The sequence below is a fragment of the Schistocerca americana genome, chromosome 2 (assembly GCF_021461395.2).
Source record: "Schistocerca americana isolate TAMUIC-IGC-003095 chromosome 2, iqSchAmer2.1, whole genome shotgun sequence".
Taxonomy (NCBI): domain Eukaryota; kingdom Metazoa; phylum Arthropoda; class Insecta; order Orthoptera; family Acrididae; genus Schistocerca; species Schistocerca americana.
In genome coordinates, this window is record NC_060120.1 from 1016308412 (window position 1) to 1016330683 (window position 22272).

The 22272-nt window shown below is 44.6% G+C and overlaps 1 protein-coding gene across 3 annotated transcripts in view; it reads right to left on the bottom strand.

Annotated features, from left to right (window-relative positions):
• The window catches only part of LOC124594940 (androgen-induced gene 1 protein-like), a 223507-nt gene that overhangs the window by 47364 nt on the left and 153871 nt on the right, over positions 1–22272 (bottom strand). The window contains exon 1 of one of the 3 annotated variants that reach the window (XM_047133444.1): positions 13774–13999. The exons of the other annotated variants lie outside the window; for them this stretch is intronic. Within the exon in view, the coding sequence (XP_046989400.1) occupies positions 13774–13935 (162 nt within the window). The 5' untranslated portion in view covers positions 13936–13999. Of the gene's footprint in view, positions 1–13773; positions 14000–22272 lie in introns of those variants that run through there. 3 annotated transcript variants of the gene reach the window in all.

Consider the following 22272-nt stretch of genomic DNA (forward strand, 5'->3'; position numbering starts at 1 on the left):
ATCCAGCACAGTCATTTGTCATTGCGTGTAGAGCCAAAGAGAATATTTCTGTACGTGATCAATCGAAGCAAGGCAACGAAATGGGTTCCACATAGCGTATCTGATCGAACACATGAAACATATTAGTATTACTGATCAAATTTCCACCAACTTTTCTTTTACCTATAGTTCGTTAAAGACCATCTGTAGTGAAGTAGACGCACTGCGGCGAAGATGTTTTGCGAGTATTCATTGTAGCATAGCAGATATAACGGAAGTAGATTGGGGTTTTAGTTTCGTCCATGGAACAGAAGATCGGATGAGTAAAGGAATATACACTAATTTGTAGTCCACAAATTTTAATACTTCGTCAGTAGAATTCCCAAGTCACGTGGTGACAAAATATCTAGGCGACGTTTGGAATATTTCGTAAGAGTCTGAACTGTTGTTTTTCAGTAAATAACTGTGGTAGAGCTGCAGAACTTGAAAAGGTTGTTTCACAGTTTGCATTGTGCTCATTCTGCAAGTTTCACGTTGTTTGATTCACTATTATTGCGCCAATCGGCACTCATTTCGTCAATTTAGGCGCAACAAAATTTCTCTCAAGGACAAGTAGATTTCGAAAGCTCTCCTTTTGTGGTCTTGTCCAGTAACTTGTGGAAATTTAATATTCTATAGAGAACACAATGCTCTTTCAAACTGCGGTAACCACAAGTAAGGATCAGGCACACCCTTTGAGATATGAGTTTAAAAGTGACTTATTTTTGCAGTAATTTGGTTTTCGGCAACTTTAACCGCATATATCTCAAAACTTACATAAACCCTGAAGCAATCAAAGCTGCAAGCTTTGTAAAGAAGCTACCAGACAACGTGATCCCAAAAGTAGGGCTGTGTGGAGAGTTGAGGCTCCTTAAACTCGGCAGGAATTTTGTTGCAACAAAATTGACGACCGAGTGTCGCTTTGAGCACAAATAGTGACTCGAATGACGTAAGGCTTACAGAATACGTACAACGCAAAATGTTCAATCATCTTCTCTACACTTTGTCGAAATTATTCATCTGAAACCTCGTCACGGCATTTTTCCATTCTTTTTCAATATTTCATGTAATTATTGAATCAATTTGAAAGGCGGGATAATCTATTACGATGTAATCTTAGGTTAAAATTTGTGCACAATAAGTCGAGTATTAAAGTTATCTTACAGTAGCGTAATCCATGGGGTGCAAGTTACCCCAACTATATTATCCGGTACTCGAGAATGAGGGCACTTTGCGAATTCCAACAAGCTGTAAATAGAATTTCAAACTTTTTCTAAACTGCTACTAGTTTAACGTCAAATATTTAACACATCAACTCATTTGTAATGTAATCAGACGTTTTACGCTCTTTTATAAGAGGTGTGGCTATAAAACAAGGGGTTGACGCTGTCACAGATTTAGTACGCATGTACCAGTGATGGAAGACTAACAACTGAGACGGGAGAAGTCTTCTCGGACGAATGAGGCATCTCTCGTGTCTGCAGACAAATCGGTGCGGCCGTGGCCTTCGTTTGTGTAAGAGCTGTTATTTTGTTTTGACGGAAAAAGGGTAAGTGTAATAATGGTGCGACGAACTGTTGTGAAGTTTCATATGGAATTTGAAAAAGCTGCTACTGAAACGTGTCTTTTACGAAAAGGAGGACATGGCGAATAGACTTGTACGCGAGTTTTTGAGTGGTTCAAGCGCTTCCAAGATAGCCGAGAAGACACTGAACATGGCTCAGTCCGGGGGCGCACGCCAACATCAAAACGGATGAAAATTTGGAAAGATAGGTAATCTGCTTCGATCTGACCGTCGGTTGAGTATTTGATCGATTACTGAAACTATTGGAATTCTCAAAGAATGCGAAGGCAAATTTTACGTAACCGACTTAAGATTAAGAAAGTGTGTGCGAAACTGACGCCGAAAATTGTCACTATCGAACAAACAAACTCGCGAAATATTTGTACTGACTGAATACTACTGAAAATGAGCCTAATTTCTTAGAATGGGTGAAATCATCTGACGAATAATAGTTTTTGACTTACGAAGCAGAAACTAAGAGCCAGTTCATGCACTGGAAGAGCTCAACTTCATCAAGAATAAAAAAAGCTCGAACGAGCATGTCAGGATCCACAGCGATGATTGTTTTTACGATATTCATGGAATTGTATACCGTCATTGGTTTTTTAAAGGTCAAGCTATGAATCAGCGTTACTACCTTCTACCTTGAGTTTATTGCTCAGCTCCGTGAGAGAAAATAAAAAAAAGAGACACGAATAGTGGAAGAACAAATCACGAGTTCTGATCAAGACAACGCATATACTCCTAGCCGCATTGTCTATTCCCAGGTTTCTAACGAAGTACAGGATCCCATTTTTTGTTTGTTTTGTTTTAGGGTGCAAAAACATCCAGGGTCATACACGCCCATCTCAGAACCTAGAACATGGAGATAAAAAAGGAGTTAAAAACGACTACACGTTAGCCCCTATCAACAGAATGAAAGACTTTGAGAAAGGTCCATAAAATACGCCATAGAAAAACGGAGGTCATGAACTGAAGATTGAACGCCCTTAATGAGTTAGCTAAGATGATGATCTCACGACGAGAGGGCCTAGAGGAGGTCGTCCAAGCCGCTGGGAGAGGTTTAATTCCCCAGAGCTTGTCCCCGTGAAGGGAGGGCCAGTGGTGATGCCAAAGCGACGCCACCTGCTGACAGAACGGTCTATAAAACATCTACATCTACATTTATACTCCGCAAGCCACCCAACGGTGTGTGGTGGAGGGCACTTTACGTGCCACTGTCATTACCTCCCTTTCCTGTTCCAGTCGCGTATGGTTCGCGGGAAGAACGACTGTCTGAAAGCCTCCGTGCGCGCTCTAATCTCTCTAATTTTACATTCGTGATCTCCTCGGAGGTATAAGTAGGGGGAAGCAATATATTCGATACCTCATCCAGAAACGCACCCTCTCGAAACCTGGACAGCAAGCTACACCGCGATGCAGAGCGCCTCTCTTGCAGAGTCTGCCACTTGAGTTTATTAAACATCTCCGTAACGCTATCACGCTTACCAAATAACCCTGTGACGCAACGCGCCGCTGTTCTTTGGATCTTCTCTATCTCCTCCGTCAACCCGATCTGGTACGGATCCCACACTGATGAGCAATACTCAAGTATAGGTCGAACGAGTGTTTTGTAAGCCACCTCCTTTGTTGATGGACTACATTTTCTAAGCACTCTCCCAATGAATCTCAACCTGGTACCCGCCTTACCAACAATTAATTTTGTATGATCATTCCACTTCAAATCGTCCCGCACGCATACTCCCAGATATTTTACAGAAGTAACTGCTACCAGTGTTTGTTCCGCTATCATATAATCATACAATAAAGGATCCTCGGATCATCGGAGGGAATGGAAGAACTAGCGGGCCGAGGTACGAGGTCTGCAGGCTTGGCAGCAGCGTCAGTGACCACAGCATCCCCGTGTTGGACCGCCTACCTTATTCGCCTGTAACGTATCTATTCCCCAAGGTCAAATCTGCATTAAAAGGAACCGGATTTCAGTGCGTTGAAACATTTAAAAAAATCGGCAACGTCTTTAAGCAGCTCACAGGACAAGATTTACGGCACTGATTTCATCAATGAAAAATTCGCATGGAGCGTTGTGGGGATAGAAGAGGTGAGTGTATAGTGAGGATGTTTTTGAAATTAAATGTTTTGGAGCATTAGTCTCATTACAGCCACATGCTGCACACGCGCGTTCGATTTTTTAAAGAATCGGTGTTTACTGCTGATTAAATAGGTGGTCGGTGACTTATCGCTGACCATGGTCTGTCCATTTACTTCACTGACTGGCCGCTGGTGACAAAAGAGAGCAACGTGTCGTGTACCGGGACATATTGGGAGCAGTTTTTTTCGCTACGGCTCCCGAACAGCGGGAAGACGCTGCCCTTGGCATTGTACTAATGTACGGTGGAGGAGATGTGGGTCACAGCGGAAGACTGCCGTGTACCGTTCGGCGGATGCCGGCTCGTGGGTAGCGATAACGGGAAACCCAGCCGCGGAACTGGCTAGCTTCTGCGGAGGGGAGCTGCCACTGCTGCGATACAAAATCTGCAGCAGCCCCGCTCGCTTTCGCCTCCGCATCTTTTACATTTTCAAGTGGCTGGAGGATCACTTCTTCGCTGAACCATTTTAAGAAACTGTTGTGCAAAAACATGTGACACCCACCCACTCACGCACACGCACACACACACACACACACACACACACACACACACACACACACAGGACGAGCCGGTATTCTGTTGGCACCTTTTAGGGAAAGAAGATAAACACAGCTACACTATTTTCATTATACGAACAGTAATTTCAAAAACAAATTAACAGACAAAACGTGACAGAACATAGCACTACTATCAAATACTCCGAAACGTCAATTAATCAATTGCAAGTGTCTTCAAGAATTCCAGTAGAGATATGAAGAGATCTGAATACCGAAGATCACGACGTATTTCGTAGGCTAGTGAGAAGTAATGCTGAATATAAGTACAGAGTGACACACGGGAGACGGACGGTTTGGATCTGCGTAGTACTGAGGGTGCGGTGGTCGGAGGTGGTCGTGGTGGGGATAGTTCTGATCCACACAAGACGCCATTTCACTTACTAAGTCTATGACAGTTTCGTGAAAAGTGGTGAGTCTGTTATTGCTACGCAGCGATTGTTTCGTACGCGGTTTAATGTCGGTCGACATGGAGCTGTTCTTCCGAGCTGTAACGCAATCCCCAGATGGGTGGAAAACTTCAGATCAACTGGAAACATACTGGATAAGAAGCATCCTGGCCAGAGACGCAGAGTAACGACACCAGAAAATGTTGAAAGGGTAAAGGCAAGCGGCAGTCAGAAGCCCAGGACGGTCAGCTAGACGTCATGCTAGTGAGTTACGAATCAATCGTGAATCGGTTAGACGAATTTTGCATAAAGAATTAAAATTCCATCCTTACAAAATGCTCATTGTCCAACAACTTAAGGAAACTGATTTTGCTGTACGAGAAGACTTCGCTTACAGAATGCAAGTGATTTTGGGATCGAATGAAAATGAAATTTTATTGATGAGCGATGAAGCTCATTTTCATTTAAACGGGACCGTGAATACGCAAAACCTACGTTACTGGGCTCCAGAGCATCCACACCTTATCCACCAACGTCCTCTACACTCAGAAAAAGTAACAGTCTGGTGTGCTCTTGGCTCTGTTGGCATTATTGGACCTTACTTTTTTGAAGAGAACGGGGCCACAGCTACTGTTAATTCGGCTCGTTAAATTCGTATGCTTGAAACATTCTTGAAACCAGAACTAAGAAGACGACGAATCCCTTTAAAATTCGTTTGGTTCCAGCAGGATGGGGCAACATCGCACACCGCAAACACTTCAATGACAGTTCTTAGACGCATGTTTCCTGGCCGGATTATCTCACGTTTTGGCAATGTTCCTTGGTCTCCCAGGTCTCCCGACTTGTCAGTATGTGACTTTTTTCTGTGGGGGTACCTTAATAACTGTGTCTATAACCACAAACTACGAAATTTGGACGAGTTGAAAAATGCAATCATTCAAGAAATTGCTGCCATCCCTGCAGAGATTTTAGTCCGTGTGATGGAGGATTTGGAGATGAGACTTGAGTCCTGCATTCGAAATGATGGACATCACCTTGACGGCATTATTTTTCACAAATAACTTTGTTAACTAAAATGGCAAATAATGAGCTTTGATTTTGTGTAAATAAACATGCATTCATTTTAAAGTTGGCTGAGTATTATTTTATTAAAATCCGTCCGTCTCCCGTGTGTCACCCTGTATATACACTGACGGATAAAAAGCGCAACACGAAGAGGGGGTCGTGCGACACAATCGGAAGTTGGTACGAGTGTTTCTGCTTCTGAAAATGGCGTCTGCCGGCCGGTGTGGCCGTGCGGCTAAAAGGCGCTTCAGTCTGGGACCGCGTGACCGCTACGGTCGCAGGTTCGAATCCTGCCTCGGGCATGGATGTGTGTGATGTCCTTAGGTTAGTTAGGTTTAATTAGATCTAAGTTCTAGGCGACTGATGACCTCAGAAGTTAAGTCGCATAGTGCTCAGAGCCATTTGAAAATGGCGTCTATCAAAATTTAGCGCTAGTGGCATAGCTGATCATGCAATTTGCTGTAAATACACGCCGAAATTGTCGTGAGCATTAGTTGCCTTTCATACTGGACGTGGTGAGTTGATGTTGGTCAAGAATGCCTTTACAGCGACAAAGACGCTATTATTAGCACCTCACACTTTGAACGACGTCGTGTAATAGAGCTATGAAAAGCGGAATGTTCCTTCTGAGATACTGCAGAAAGGCTCGGCAGGAATGTAGGCACTGTACATGATTGCCGGCAGCGGTAGTCATGAGAATATACGATCGCAAGAAGATCTTTCTTCGGACGGCCACGTGACAAGACCATGTCCGGCGTATGGCTCTGGCCCATCGTACTGCACCTGCAGCACCAGTATGAGCAGCGGTTGACACTACAGTGACATAACGAACTGTTACAAATCGCTTAATTCAAGGACAGCTCCGAGCCAGACGCTCTGTAGCATGTATCCCACTGGCCACAAACAGCCGCCATTTGGAACTTCAGTGGTGTCAAGCGAGAGCTCGTTGGTGAAAAATGGTTCTGCCTCGGTCGCAGTGATGGCTCTGTGTCGATTAGGAGGAAGTCGGTTGAGGGACTGTAACCAACCTGTCAGTGTGTTAGACACACTCGACCTACACCTGGAGGTATCGTCTGGGGGTGCGATTTCGTATGACAGCAGGAGCACTCTCGTGGCTATCGCACGCACCCTGACCACAGATTTGTACGTCAGTCTGGTGTTTTGACCTGTTCTGCTGCCATTCATGAACAGCATTCAACTGAGTTTTCCAACAGGATAAAGCTCGCCCCATATGGATGTTGTAACCCTGCACGCTCTACGGAGGGTCGACATGTCGCCTTCACCTGCTGGATCATCAGGTCTGTCTCCAATGGAGTACTTGTGGTCCATCATCGGACGACAACATCAAATGGCTCTGAGCACTATGGAACATAACATCTGAGGTCATCAGTCCCCTAGTCGTAGAACTACGTAAACCTAACTAACCTAAGGAAATCACATACATCCGTGCCCGAGGCAGGATTCGAACGTGCGACCGTAGTAGCCGCGTGGTTCCGGACTGAAGCGCCTAGAACCGTTCGTCCACAGCGGCCGGCGACGAGAACTTCAGCGTCATCCACAAACAACATTGACCACCAAGTGCAACAGGCATAGAACTCTTCCTCACAAACTGACATCTGGTACTTGTACAACACAATGCATGTACATTTGCATGCTTGCGTTCAACATTCTGGCGTTCACCGGTTATTAACGTACCAGCATTTCACATCTGTAATGGCTTATCTCACGCTTACTTTAACCTGCGATCTTGGAATCTTTATCACGTGTGTTTATATATATATATATATACTTCATCAGCCCGCCTGTGCTCTCATTTCTTTCGACCCTGCAGCAAAAGCAGATAACCTAACCGCACACGTGAATCCGTCTCGCAGCGATTAACAGATCATCTGCGCAGTTTGGAATATTGTTTTTGTACAGCAGCCGTGCTCAGATGCCTTAGTTGGTGAACCATCCTCAAGAGGATAAAAATGCTGGTTCAGGCACTTGTGAGTGACACCTTTTGTAGTGTTAAAGCTTTTTTACTTGTAAGGGACTGCAGTCTTTTGTGGGTGGTGAGATATTCAAGTTACTGCCTGATCAGCTTGATGTTTACACATTTTCCCCGAGTCGCTGAAAATGTTGGTTTGGCTCCCGAAACCTGGCATCGATTTTGTTCGTGGAAAGCCTTCAGTTCGATTCTCTCCCTCCTCACACACACACACACACACCCTCGCTTGAAAACTACGGACGCTTACTGTCTCATGTGACCTCGATGCCAACGACACGTTTTGGGCTAAACTTTCTTGTAGAACTTCAACTCATATTGCGGTTCAGCGTACGGATTTCTCTCGTATCTTACGAGTTATCCATCACTTGCAAGGTCACTGTCTCAGTTGTCTGCCGTGGAAGTTACTCGCATGCCACACCACACTGCTCGTTCAACACACAGACATTTTCGATTGTTTTTTCTGTCCGGCTGAATGAAAAAATGAGAATGAGCGTATTTTGTTCATTCAGCCAAAACATTGTTTGAACCGTTCGGCTTCAGAAAATTACAATCATAAATGTCTATAAAATAATAAAAGCAAAAAGGTTCCAAGCAACATGGGTACGTAAACGAGCTATTTGCGAGGTGATAGCTGGAAAACTGCATGACTAGGTAGCTAATGTTGAAACTGTCCAACATATATGGGAAAGTAGCCGTATGTTTTACGTAGTGAATAAGCATTAAGGGTTGAAATTTATTTGCTGATTTCTCAAAAATTGAAAGAATTGTGGGTTATACTCAAGATTTTTGTATTCATTGCTACAGCTGAAGTAAATTGCCTTCGAATGTTTCGGCGCATCAGAATAGGCTACACCTTGTTAGTATAGTATTACGATTAGATAGTGAATATTAGAATTCAGTAAAATCAGAAAAATGCTTATAGTCGTACAATTTATGGCGCTTTGCCAACAACAGAGAAACTGCAGACCCAACTTCGGATGTCGAGGACTTTGGCGGTGTGCTAAGGGACGAACGTAATAATGAAACAAATGCGAACGAACAGAGTGCAAATTTAGTTTGCCAGTACAAGAGAAACTTGATGCGACCTTTTTGATAGTGAGAGCCCACATATGCGTAAAGTTATTTAAGCGGAAATCTGAAATTACGGACATATTTTGAACCCCCACTCTAACTTTAACCAACGCGCTAACCTGCTCGGGCGGTGACCTTATCAAAAGCTAAACGAGATTTTGCATTGTAGCTGCTATATGTGGATCGTTGTGCAACGGGATGTTAGTCATAGGCGTGCGGCTGCAGCGATGTATGGAAACCGCGGAAAATTAAAAGTAATGAGATCCGGTCCGCTCCATTCCTGGTCAAGACTTGACAACGCACTAGCTGCCAGGCCAGTAAGAAAAACACGAGAAATTCTGCATGAATGTCAAACAGCATTATTTCCACAACGAGTAGTCACTCTGCAACAGAGTGTGCGCTGATCTGAAACTTTCTGACATATTAAAACTGCGCGCCGGATGTATCACTCGCAAGAACTACTCTTTGAAAAGAAGAGTAGTAGCTGTGACAACAGCTACCTTGTGGCTGTACTGTCATTTCAGAATTCATTTTAGACGGCAAACAAACATTTTCGCAAAACAATATTAGCTTTAATTATAACTTCAAATAAATCACTGGTAGGCTACAGGTTCACTCTTGACTTTGTCCTGAAGTTTTCGTTGTGCTCTTCCTATTTTCATGGACTATCTCTTAAGTTGATAAAAACGAAATGAAGAAAGGAGGACAGAAAACTGAGGCCTGTAGTCTAGGAACTACGCAGCCGACCGCATGCCCTCTGGTGACGTGTGCAGGCAGCTGTTTAAAGATGAGCAGGACTGCAGTCACGTGCGCCAGTTATCGTAGCCGTCGCTCTGATCACACACTAGGGGCGTGATAACGCTAAATCCTTTCGCTCTGTATCAGTCGTGATCTGATACATTTTGTTGGACGATGGCAGGCACACGCAACATTGTGCGTAACATTAGAACTTTGCACTTCGAAACGTTATGTTGTATTTGTCGGCCAGGGAGCAGATGAAATTTCTCAATTAGAGGCAGATATTGATCAAAAGAATATCTACACACTAACTTGTTCTGACAAGGAAACCGCAAAAATGAATTGATATGAAACTTCCTGGCAGATTAAAACTGTGTGCCCGACCGAGATTCGAACTCGGGACCTTTGCCATTCGCGGGCAAGTGCTCTACCATCAGAGCTACCGAAGCACCACTCACGCCCGGTACTCACAGCTTTACTTCTGCCAGTATCTCGTCTCCTACCTTCCAATTGATATGTCAGTACTGTATTTGACTAGTCAAAATATAATCAAAAGCTTCTGGATTCCAACAATAGTTGGTCCCACGAGTTTCTCCGTTTCTTGAGAGCGGCTGTCAATGGCTTCTGCACGTGCAAAAACGGCCAAGTCCTAAAGCTGGTAGATCGAGCTGGGTGTATAACCTCGAAGAGGTGTAAAGAAAGCGGACAACTTTGTTGAAAGGACTTTTCCCGTAGCAGCTGTCCAAGAATTCTTCTATAAACTTAATTTAAATTGCATTCGTTTCGTGTAGTCTTAAGACGTAACTCATATGCAAGACGAGATTGAGTCGTATTCGGAATGGTCAAATTACATCTGTAATTAGGCTCCCCATCGTTTTCCCTAAGACAATCGGGGATAATAGTGAGACAGGTTTCTTCAATAAACAAGTTTAGTCATTCAAATATCAATACGAATAAAACTTCAACATTGCTTTCCAATAAAGTTTCATTGTCCTTTACGCTGACAGCGTCAACGCAGTGCCACTAATGAGCGCTTTCCACACGCGCATATCATTGTTAAGCTATTAAAACAATTTCAGTATTAGATATGAGCAACACGAACTTTTTAAATGGAATAATCATACCTCTAGCCAGTACGTCGGGAAACCGGAAAAGAAGTCAAAGTGTTCGAGATGTGTTGCTGCAGAAGGGAGATGAAAATTAGGTGGACTAATAAGATAAAGAATGAGATTCTCCGCAGAATCGGCAAGGAAGAGGATATCTCGTCAGTCAAAAAGTTTCCAACCTGGATTCATAGAAAACAGGGGAAAGTTAAGACGGTGGTTTTAATGTTTCAGGTGTCTTACATAACCTCTTCCCCATCCCCCACTTGAGTACACCGCACAGAACGTTCATACTATCATGTGAAACTGTCTGAAAAATCGTTCTCTGGGATGTTGTTCAATTTATGCAATTTGACTGAATGTCAGTTATGTCGTGCAAGCCTTGAACCCACATGTTAAGTTCTGCACTTTGTAGTTTTTTGGTAGGTTCGAACTGATAACAATAAATCTCATTTCGTCAGCCGTGACGCTTTTTTCCACAAAAGATTTGTCCGCGTTTTGAATTTCGGTCAAGTCGCCGTAGGCGTCCACGCTTCTTTCGTTTGTTTGGAATTCAAGGTGTGTGTGTGTGGGGGGGGGGGGGGGGGACAAACTTCACACATACTTCTCTGCTCTGCAAGACACTGGATAACTGCTTAAACACTTTAAAGATTTTCAGTTCGTTGTTCCGCTGCGATTTGTGTAAAAAACATCATTGACACATTACGATTGCATGTCCAGAAATCAACGCTGCCTTCTCACAACATACTGGTCGAACGCACATCAACAGTTTAGTTCAGACTATTACGGCGGTTACTTCGGTGACTTCGCATAAATGCTAGGAACAAAATCACTCTCGGAACTTTTTGGACGCACTGTGTACGTGGGAAGCATTGACTAGAAGAAGGAAGAGGATGATGATACGTGTGTAGACATCGAGCTGTTACTTTCCTAGTTCTAGAGGGAGGTCAAAAATTGTTCGGGGATGCAAGGGTATGAAGTATACATGGTGTCCCCAGAGGAATGGTCAGTATTCAACGATACGACAGGAACGATCATTCGAAACGAAAGAGTCTAGTAAACATGGCTCTAAAATGCTTACGAGTTCATCTCCGAAACTGCGAAACATCTACTGAACGAGTGCTCATAGCCCTTTAGGTAAGCACTTTAGAGCCTACGTTTACAAACAATTCTTTCTTGTTTTGGTCCATACTACCTCCTCCCAAAATATGGAAAGCAAGGAACTTGCACAAGAAGAGATTTGTTTCACAGTATCTAAGCTGAAGAAATGGTTGTATCTATTGAGGTGTGCGTTTTAGATCCCGTGTTTACCAGACTTTTTCGCTTCGAATGATCGTTCCTGTCTTATCGCTGAATAGTGACCATTCCTCCGGGGTCATCCTGTGTATAATATATACAATGAGAGGCCAGAAGTCACGGGAAGGCACTGCACACGAGTCGGTCGTCGGCTGCTGGAGCCTATGCGGTGCATTTGTCTCAATGTAATCCTGACAGAAGTGTGCTCATGTCCCACATTCAGATCGGCAACAGTACACCGCTGACCAGTTCTGCGGAAGCGACATGGTGTCCGTTCGTGAAATATATGTGGGCGTCCTGTGCGATAGTTCGGCCGTGTGGGAACATTGCCTCTGCGATACTGAAGAACCATCCTAGACATTATCGACCTCGGAAACCCGAATCCTTACGAAATCTCCGATATGCTGCGACCCATGCCTCTTGTGCCGATCATCGTTCCAAGTTCAGTGTCGGTAAACTCGTGGCGTTTGCCGTCTTCTTCTGTAACAGACCTCTCAGATATCATATCTACACCATGTCATACATCGCTACATTCTGGCGTCATTCACAGCCTAACTTCAAGAGACTTTCAGTTACTGTACATGAGGACCGTACCTGCTACAAAAGAGGAAATAGTGCGTTGGATCGTATCAAACCATTAAAAACGCAGATACAAACAGCACGCTTTACTCAGATTGAGATTCTACTCTGAACACGCTCCTACACTGGGAACTGCCTGTATGGTACCTGTAGCAGTCTTGTCAACAATAAAAAATTTTCTTTTTAAAATTTAGTCTTGATCTCACCACGTATGCTACAAGAACATAGGTGACCGGTTTCGGTCGTATCACATGACCATCATCAGACCCATGGCATCCTTCGAAGATGGTAGGTGGAGCACTCTTCTCAGCTGCTGTGATGTCAACTGGTCACTTCTCACCTGCTGTGATATGAACTGCTCCACCTACCATCTTCGAAGGATGCCATGGGTCTGATGATGGTCATGTGATATGACCGAAACCGGTCACCTATGTTCTTATAGCATACGTGGTGCGATCAAGACTGAATTTTATACAGAAAAACTTTTTAAAAAATTTTTAATCGCTCTTCCAAAAATGTTTATTAACATTAGTCTTGTCAATGTTGAATGAAGCCTTCATAAAACTCTCTGCAAACTGAAGAGTGAGCAGACGTGTCCCAACTATCGGTCAACTTACGTGACACGGAGTAACCTCAGGTTCTTTCACTAAGTTATATCGAATCATCCGCAGCGCGGATGCAGTATTCAGACACTCGTCTGAGTGTGCGTTTTGCAGCAAATCTAATGATATACGGAACGCAAAAATTAGTAACTAACGCAAGAATGTACGTCAACAGAATCTATGTAATCACCACACGCTGTACTACTAGGCGGGAAATTAACTGCTGGTGTACCGAGCGAGGTGGCGCAGTGGTTAGACACTGGACTCGCGTTCGGGAGGACGACGGTTCAATCCCGCGTCCGGCCATCCTGATTTAGGTTTTCCGTGATTTCCCTAAATCGCTCCAGGCAAATGCCGGGATGGTTCCTTTCAAAGGGCACGGCCGACTTCCTTCCCCGACCTTCCCTAATCCGATGAGACCGATGACCTCGCTGTCTGGTCTCCTTCCCCGAAACAACCAACCAACCAACTGCTGGTGTGTGTGTGTGTGTACGTCAGGCAAGGCGTTCTTCCGTGAAGGGTGACTTCCCGCGCCGCAAGCGCTGCTCGCTCTTCAGTTTACAAGACATTACAGGAAGAGATAATAAGGTACAGAGATACGTCCGAGGGTGGGTCCGTTGGAGGTTTGTGTCCTGCGAAACAGCAGTCGTGACTCACCAGGTTCCAGTAGGTGAGGAACTTGAGCTTTCCCAGCTGACGCGCTTCCAGCGTCTTCGACAGCACGCCAGGGAACTCGAAAAAGAAGAAGTCGTAGAGGGACCAGAGGGCGTAGTGGAGGAAGGCGATCCTGTGCACCAGAACAGCTACGCTGGTGGCCATGGCGGTGAGCGAGGAAGCGAGCGCGCAGGATCTGCTGCACGTGCGTCCGTGGTGGCGCGCCGCGGCGAACTGGCCGTGTGGACGGCGGCGCCTGCCGCGGCTGCCGGCAAGTGGAGAGTGGGGGGGAGAGTCGAAAGGGGGGGGGGGGGGAGCGTCAACACAGCGGCGCGGGCCGCGACCTCGCACTCTTGCATAACGGAGCCTCCGACAACCACTCCCGAGGAGCGCACACCGGCCGGCCGACAACCACAAAGAATGGCCCGATCGAACGGAAACTGCGAGGACGACCACTGACCCTCTTCAATCTTCAAAGGTCCATCGCCGCCCTCACCTGCATGTCCATACTGGATATACAGGGGTTGGGCAAAAACAATGCGTGCGTGAACGTAAATGCAGATGCTAACCTATTAACAAAATGTTCAGGGCCGTTAGGCCGTGGTCGAATTGATTTCACCTTAAAACACGACGTTTCGTCCCCATCTGCGGAAGACATTTTCAAGACGGGATCATAGCTTTGTTGAATGTCCGATTCACACCCTGGCTCGCTAACGTGTCATTCGGACATTCAACAAAGCTACACTACTTGCGATTAAAATTGCTACACCAAGAAAAAATGCAGGTGATAAGCGGGTATTCATTGGACAAATATATTATACTAGAACTGACATGTGATTACATTTTCACGCAATTTGGGTGCATAGATCCTGAGAAATCAGTACCTAGGACAACCACCTCTGGCGGTAATAACGGCCTTGATACGCCTGGGCAGTGAGTCAAACAGAGCTTAGATGGCGTGTACAGGTACAGCTGCCCATGCAGCTTCGACACGATACCACAGTTCATCAAAAGTAGTGACTGGCGTATTGTGACGAGCCAGTTGCTCGGCCACCATTGACCAGACATTTTCAGTTGGTGACAGATCTGGAGAATGTGATGGCCAGGGCAGCAGTCGAACATTTTCTGTATCCAGAAAGGCCCTTACAGGACCTGCAACATGTGGTCGTGCATTATCATGCTGAAATGTAGGGTTTCGCAGGGATCGAGTGAAGGGTAGAGCCACGGGTCGTAACACATCTGAAATGTAACGTCTACTGTTCAAAGTGCCGTCAATGCGAGCAAGAGGTGACCGAGACGTGTAACCAATGGCACCCCATACCATCACGCCGACAATGGTCTTCGAGCTGATAGTCCATGCTGCTGCAAACTTCGTCGAACTGTTTGTGCAGATGGTTGTTTTCTTGCAACCGTCCCATCTGTTGACTCAGGGATCGAGACGTGGCTGCACGATCCTTTACAGCCATGCGGATAAGATACCTGTCATCTCGACTGCTAGTGATACGAGGCCGTTGGGATCCAGCACAGCGTTCCGTATTACCCTCCTGAACCCACCGATTCCATATTCTGCTAATAGTCATTGGTTCTCGAGCAACGCGAGCAGCAATGTCGCGATACGATAAACCGCAATGGCGATAGACTACAATCCGACCTCTATCAAAGTCGGAAACGTGATGGTACTCATTTCTCCTCCTTACACGAGGCATCACAACAACGTTTCACCAGGCAACACCGGTCAATTGCTGTTTGTGTAAGAGAAATCGGTTGGAAACTTTCCTCGTGTCAGCACGTTGTAGGTGTCGCCACCGGCGCCAACCTTGTGTGAATGCTCTGAAAAGCTAATCATTTACATATCACAGCATCTTCTTCCTGTCGGTTAAATTTCGCGTCTGTAGCACGTCATCTTCGTGGTGTAGCACTTTTAATGACCAGTAGTGTACGATGCCCCCTTGAAAATTTCCTCCGTAGATGGGGATGAAACGTCACGTTTTACGGTGATATCCATTCGACCACAGCGTAACAGCCCGAAACATTTCATTAAGTGCGACGTTTCCGGCCGCGAAAGTTTACATTTTAAGATGCCAGCTAAGCCTGCGGGTTGTGCAGTCGCAACGTATTGAGGGCGCTGCACAGGTGACGTTCGTGGCCAAACACGAGTGTCTGTCGTGGTGATAACAGTGTTCTATGTAGTTATGAGTGCATTACGTCGTATCTCAGTGAATTCAAACGCGGGCAAATTGTTGTTGGTGAGCCCTTCCGTAATCAAGGTGGCCGGAGTCTGTGGTGGTTCAAGAGGCACCTTATCTAACATTTATACCGAATACAGGGAAAGCGACAAGCACCATCCGCTAAGTCGCAACGCGGACGACACTGTATTGAGCGATCGTGACAGACCGTCATCGGAGAGCACTGGAACGAAAAAGCAGAGGACAACAGCGGCGAAAGTCACAACAGAATTGAATGTCGGACTCGCGAGTGCCCTCAGCACCAAACAACACGAAAGGAGATCCAGAAGCGGCTAGTTGTACCTGTAGGGCGAGCTAGAATTCCAGAACCACTCAACAGTGATGCAAATCCCCGTATGAGGGAAACGTGGCGCCGAAACTATAAAACTGGTCTCTAGAGCTGTGATGTCGTCGGTCATACGACCACTCCGTCGCCTGTGAGATCGATCCGTCGGATGCGATTCTCTCGATAAACGGAACAGAAGAACGGCTGTGCTGCCCAAAGAGTACACAGCCAGTCGCAATACTTATGCTCGCCGCGAGGCGCCGCTAGGCCACTTCACGTGTAGCAGGAGTGTAGTGCAGTTGTGCCAGTCTACAGTTCGTAGCCGCGCTCAGTGGTCAGCCAGCGCCGATGTTAGTCAGCAACCGTCTGCAGCTCAGTCATTGCTGTTCCAAGTTAGTCTTCAAATTCACCGGATTCGACATTCAAGATTACGAGAGATTAATTCGTCACTGCATGATTTGTGACTTGTAAATTATCTCATTCTACAGACGCTTAGTTTAGTCGCGTCTTCTATAGTTGTCAATCAACCATGGACTACAGCAAAGTTAAGTAATAAATACTTTCTTTTCTGTACTCCTGCTAATTAATTACGTTTTCCTGTTGTAGCTACCAAGCAGTCTTGGCATAGTAGAACCCACGTTTCCACCTCCTTGGCTACCTCATGTTGATGGACTCGGTTATGGTGGAAGATCGAGAGCCATCAAGAGCCATGGAAGAATGTCATTTTGTCAGATGAGTCTTGTTTCGCACTGTTTCAAACTTCTGGCTGAGTTTGCGTCCCAAAAGTGAAACTTCGTGGGGGTTCGATGATGATTTGGGGAGCGCCATTTCGTAGTATTCCATGGGCTGCAAGGTCCCATTACTCCCAAGGATTGTGTGGTAATTTTGACTGCTCAGATTCATCCCGTGGCACAATCTTTGTTTCCCATCGCTGATGCTGCGTTGCAGGACGACAGCGTCGGTATTCGAACAGCTCGCGTCGTTCAGAACTGGTTTTGCCATCATCAGGATGAATTGTCGCCTCTGCCCTGGCCGCCATGATCACCAGTATTATTGAGCCTCTATGATCTATTTTTGAGAGAAGAGTGCGTGTTCGCTATACACCTCCATCTTCGCTACCTGAACTTGATACTGTTTTGTAAGAACAGTACAGTTCCCTTTAATACCGTACATTACCAAATTCCGAAATGATTGAAAGCTGTTTTGAATGCTAACTGACGGTCCTATACCGTATTAAGCAAGGTAATGTGTGTATCTTTGGTGTTTCCATATTCTTATCCACCCCTGTATGAAACCTGCATCCAGTGAAATTTGCACACACCATCCCTGGAAACCACCTGTTCAGAAAGCCCAGTCGTACGCTGTAAAAGACCTTTGGTCAATCTCTGACGCTGTACTTAGTATACTTTTATAAAGGTTTCTTTTATCAAAGATCCTTGATAAAGATTAGAGCGTGGTCCTAGCTTTTATAAAAGTTCAACACTGTACACTTGTCGTTCCGCTTGCTTTACTGCCTTTAATCTGTAAAATGACTAAAGCTGTCTGGTGCGTGGCTACCTCAACGTTCGCAGCAAACCATGAATAATACGGAAGTCTTCATAACACGAAGTAAACTGACTACGAAAACCGCTATGTTATAAAGAAATAGCTGTAGCAATCAGCTGCATTTGAAGTGACTGCATTGTGGATGATGTAAGGAAGAAATAAATAGACTAAGATGTCAGTATTTGGAGGAAAAATTGAAAGTAAGTACACAAAACTGCAATTAATTGTAAACACATTTTGTTTACGAAATTAAAATACTTTGTTTACGTACATTCGTGTTTGTTTATACAATGCAGCGGTTCTCAAGAGCTGTGCGAGGGCATGGGACATTTATAAACCCAGTATTTACTGGTACTGGGTTTCTTTGAGAAAACAATGTACAAAGAGAGCCCACCAAATATAATTCAAACAGCAGAGGTGAGTTTTCTGAGGACGAAGATCTGCACGGAAAGACACATGATTAGAAATGAAAATATCATAACAGAATTAAGTATTTTCTTCATGAATGATAAACTTCAAAAGTATCGCGAAAATGGGATGCAACACCTCGTGAGAATGGCAGGTCATAACACTCCCCAGAAGATCCTGACTGCAAGTCTAATGGGAGAAGAGATACTGGAAGACCACCTCGGAAAATATGGGAATGATTTTGTGTAAGTTCGGAACAAGCAACAGCCTAATCGTTGGAAGGATGATGATGGTGGTGGTGGTTGACATGATATCTTCTTAGGATAGGTTGACACGTAAAATTTCATATACAAGTTAACAGTTGTCTTTGTTGAAACAATAAAGACCAATATATGAAAGAGACCATCGTTCAGAGATCGGTATCTGTATACATTGTACCATATAGGTATGGAAAACGAAAGTACACTAATTCACTCTTCTACAGCTACATGATATCTGCTGACTCCGTCCGAGCATGCCTTGGAAGGCCCAACGGGACCGACCGGCCGCCGTGTCATCCTCAGCCCACAGGCGTCACTGGATGCGGATATGGAGGGCATGTGGTCAGCACACCACTCTCCCGGCCGTATGTTAGTTTGCGAGACCGGAGCCGCTACTCCTCAATCAAGCAGCTCCTCAGTTTGCCTCACAAGGTCTGAGTGCACCCCGCTTGCCAACAGCGCTCGGCAGACTGGATGGTCACCCCTCCAAGTGCTAGCGCTTTAACTTCGGTGATCTGACGGGAACCGGCGTTACCACTGCACTCCACAATGAAGTGCTACTTGAGTACCTTTCCATTCTCTAAGAGCGCTCGGGGAAAACGCCAGCTCCGATTTATTTCATTACGATGACCATTTCTTCCCTTATAGGTGGACGCCAATAAAATATTTTCATACTCTGAAAAGAAAATTGGTGAGTGAAATTTTAACAAAGTCATGCGGCAGAGAAAAAACGCCTTTGTTCTAAAGACTTCTACCCCGAATTCGTGTATCATATCCGTGGCACACACTCCCTTATTTCACGATAACACAAACCAGTTGCCCTTCTTTGAACTTTTTCAACGTCCTTCGTCAATCCTATGTGATGCAGATCCCACACTGCATAGCAATACTCCAGACGAGGGGGACAAACATAGTGTAGGCAGTCTCATTAGTAGATGGTTCAAATGGCTCTGAGCACTATGGGACTCAACTGCTGAGGTCATTAGTCCCCTAGAACTTAGAACTAGTTAAACCTAACTAACCTAAGGACATCACAAACATCCATGCCCGAGGCAGGATTCGAACCTGCGACCGTAGCGGTCTTGCGGTTCCAGACTGCAGCGCCTTTAACCGCACGGCCACTTCGGCCGGCTTCATTAGTAGACCTGTTACATTTTTTAAGTGTTCTGCCAATAAATTGCAGTCTTTTGTTTGTTTTGCCCACAAAATTATCTCTGTGATCATTTCAGTTTAAGTTATTCCTAACGGTAATACCAAAGCATTTAGCTGAATTTACAGCATTTACACTTGTGTGATCGTTAGTTAGCGTATTCTACATCTACAACTACATGGATACTCTGCAATTCACATTTAAGTGCCTGGCAGAGGTTTCATCCAACCACCTTCACAATTCCTTTTGGTACTCATGTGAATGACTTCACACTTTTCGTTAATAAGAGTCAGTTGTCACTTTTCACACCATACAGATCTTGTCTAAGTCATTTTGCAGTTCATTTTGAGCACTTGACTTTACAAAGTGGTAAATGTCAGAATCATTTCCAGACAATCAGAGGGCTGCTCAGATTGTGTCCTACATCGTTTATGTAAATCGGGAACAGCACAGGGCCTAAAACACTTCCTTGGGGAACGCCAGTTATTACTTCTGTTTTACTCGATGACTTTCCGTCAGTTGTTACTAACTGCAACCTTTCTAGCGCCGTACAGTCCACAAAGTTAAGAAGATTGAAATGAACGTTCATCTAAAAACTGATTTGTGCGCTCTTGACATTGTAGATTTATGTATAATAAAATACGTTCTGTAATGCTGTCATATGTTCTCCACATCACATATCAGCACAGGTACGTCGCAGTTGCAGGACGATCGTCAATATATCTAACATCCGGAAATTGGACTTCTGCTGTCAAGCTTGACAACAGCCATGTTACAAACACGTGCATCTGAAAGAAGATACAGCCTATCGATTGTAATATGACCCTTGTCACAGAGCCGAACGCATGATACCTCACAGTGACTCGCATAAATTATAGTGAGAGAATGAATGTGGGTCACATCTCAAGTGAAACACGCTATCTTATCAAAAACCACTTAACTCAAAATAAGCGGGATCGAACATTTTGTTATGTCAGTAATACGAGCTTACACCAGGCACATACTGCATCTCACAATTGTCGTTAAAATAAAACAGTTTTGTTGTAGAAAGTATAGAAGGAAATTAGCGTATTACGGAAGCAAAGTGTCAAGAGTGTAAAATAAAGAAGCTGTCATAAATGACATTTTAGCCAATTCTATGAAAAGCTACACTGGGCTCTGAAATGAGTTTTCTATAATGCCAACCTGCAAGAAACATCCAAGATAGGAAATAGCAGTCCACAAAATTAAAATACATTTTCTCATTAAATTCTGTTTTTATGTTCACTTTGTTCGTTGGAACTGCTACTTGTGTCGGCCATTAGATGGTTCTTTATTTCGACTTCTTCTAATAATCCATATATCGCTCTTTCTAAAAAGAAAAAAATGGCTCTGAGCACTGTGGGACTTAACATCTGAGGTCATCAGTCCACTAGAACTTAGAACTTCTTAAACCTAAGTAACCTAAGGGCATCACACACATCCATGCCCGAGGCAGGACTCGAACCTGCGACCGTAGAGGTCGCGCGGTTCCAGACTGTAGCGCCTAGAACCGCTCGGCCACCGCTCTTTCTCCAGTATGTGAAGTAAATGCAAGTTATCACTAACACCTGAAACTGAATGCTGTTCGTTCTTAAGGAACTAGTCGTCAATTAAGCATTGTTCACTAAAAGCAGACTATGGTGCTAAAATGCGGCTCTTGCGATCACACTTAAGTCTTTGACAGGGGTAAATAGGACCAGACTATTTCTCTATCTTTGGAATCCCTAATAGCGCGAGAGGAAAATGGATCCCTAAATCCATCACTGGAAGCTACGGCTTCTCTCATTTTATCACGATGGTTGTTTAACCGTATGTACGTGGAAATCTACAAAATGTTTTGGCATTCGGAGAAGAAATTTGGTGAGTGAAAAGATGTCGTCCCAACGAAAAACGTTTTTCTATGAAAGCGCCACCATAACTCGCTTACCACATCCGTGGTACTCTCTCCACTATTTCGCGGTAATACAAAATGAGCTGCCCTTATTTTACTTTTTCGATGTCCTCCGTGAATCTTATCTGCTGCGGGTCTCACACCGAGGAGCAATGCTCCAGAAGACGACGGACAAGCGTAGTGTAGGTGGTCCCTTCAGTAGATTTGTTGCATCTTCTAAGCATTCTGCCAATAAAATTTAGTCTTCTGTTTGCCTTTCCACACATCATTTCCCTCCAATTTAAGGTGTTCCTGATTGCGAGCTCTAGATATTTTGTTGAATTGATTGCCTTTAAGTTTGTGGAGAGTTTTTGGGAGTCATTTGGAGGACCACACATATTTTCTTGTTTAGGTTCAATTGCCACTCCCAGATATCTTTTCTAAATCACATTGCAAAAAGTTTCGTTGACTTTACTAATCGGTAAACGATAGACTATCTGCAAAAAATCCAAGAGAATTGCTCGCATTGCCTCCTAAATTCATACATATTATAAAAAAAAGGATGTGTGCGTATGACTGCTCCTAAACCAACCGACCGATTTCAACCAAACTTAGTACACATATCTCTTACTGTCAGGGAACAATCGCTGTGGGGCAGGAACCACCCACCTCCTACCTGTCAGTTCATGACGTATGGGGTCATAAACAGATCTTAAAAATGCCACTCACGCTTGAAG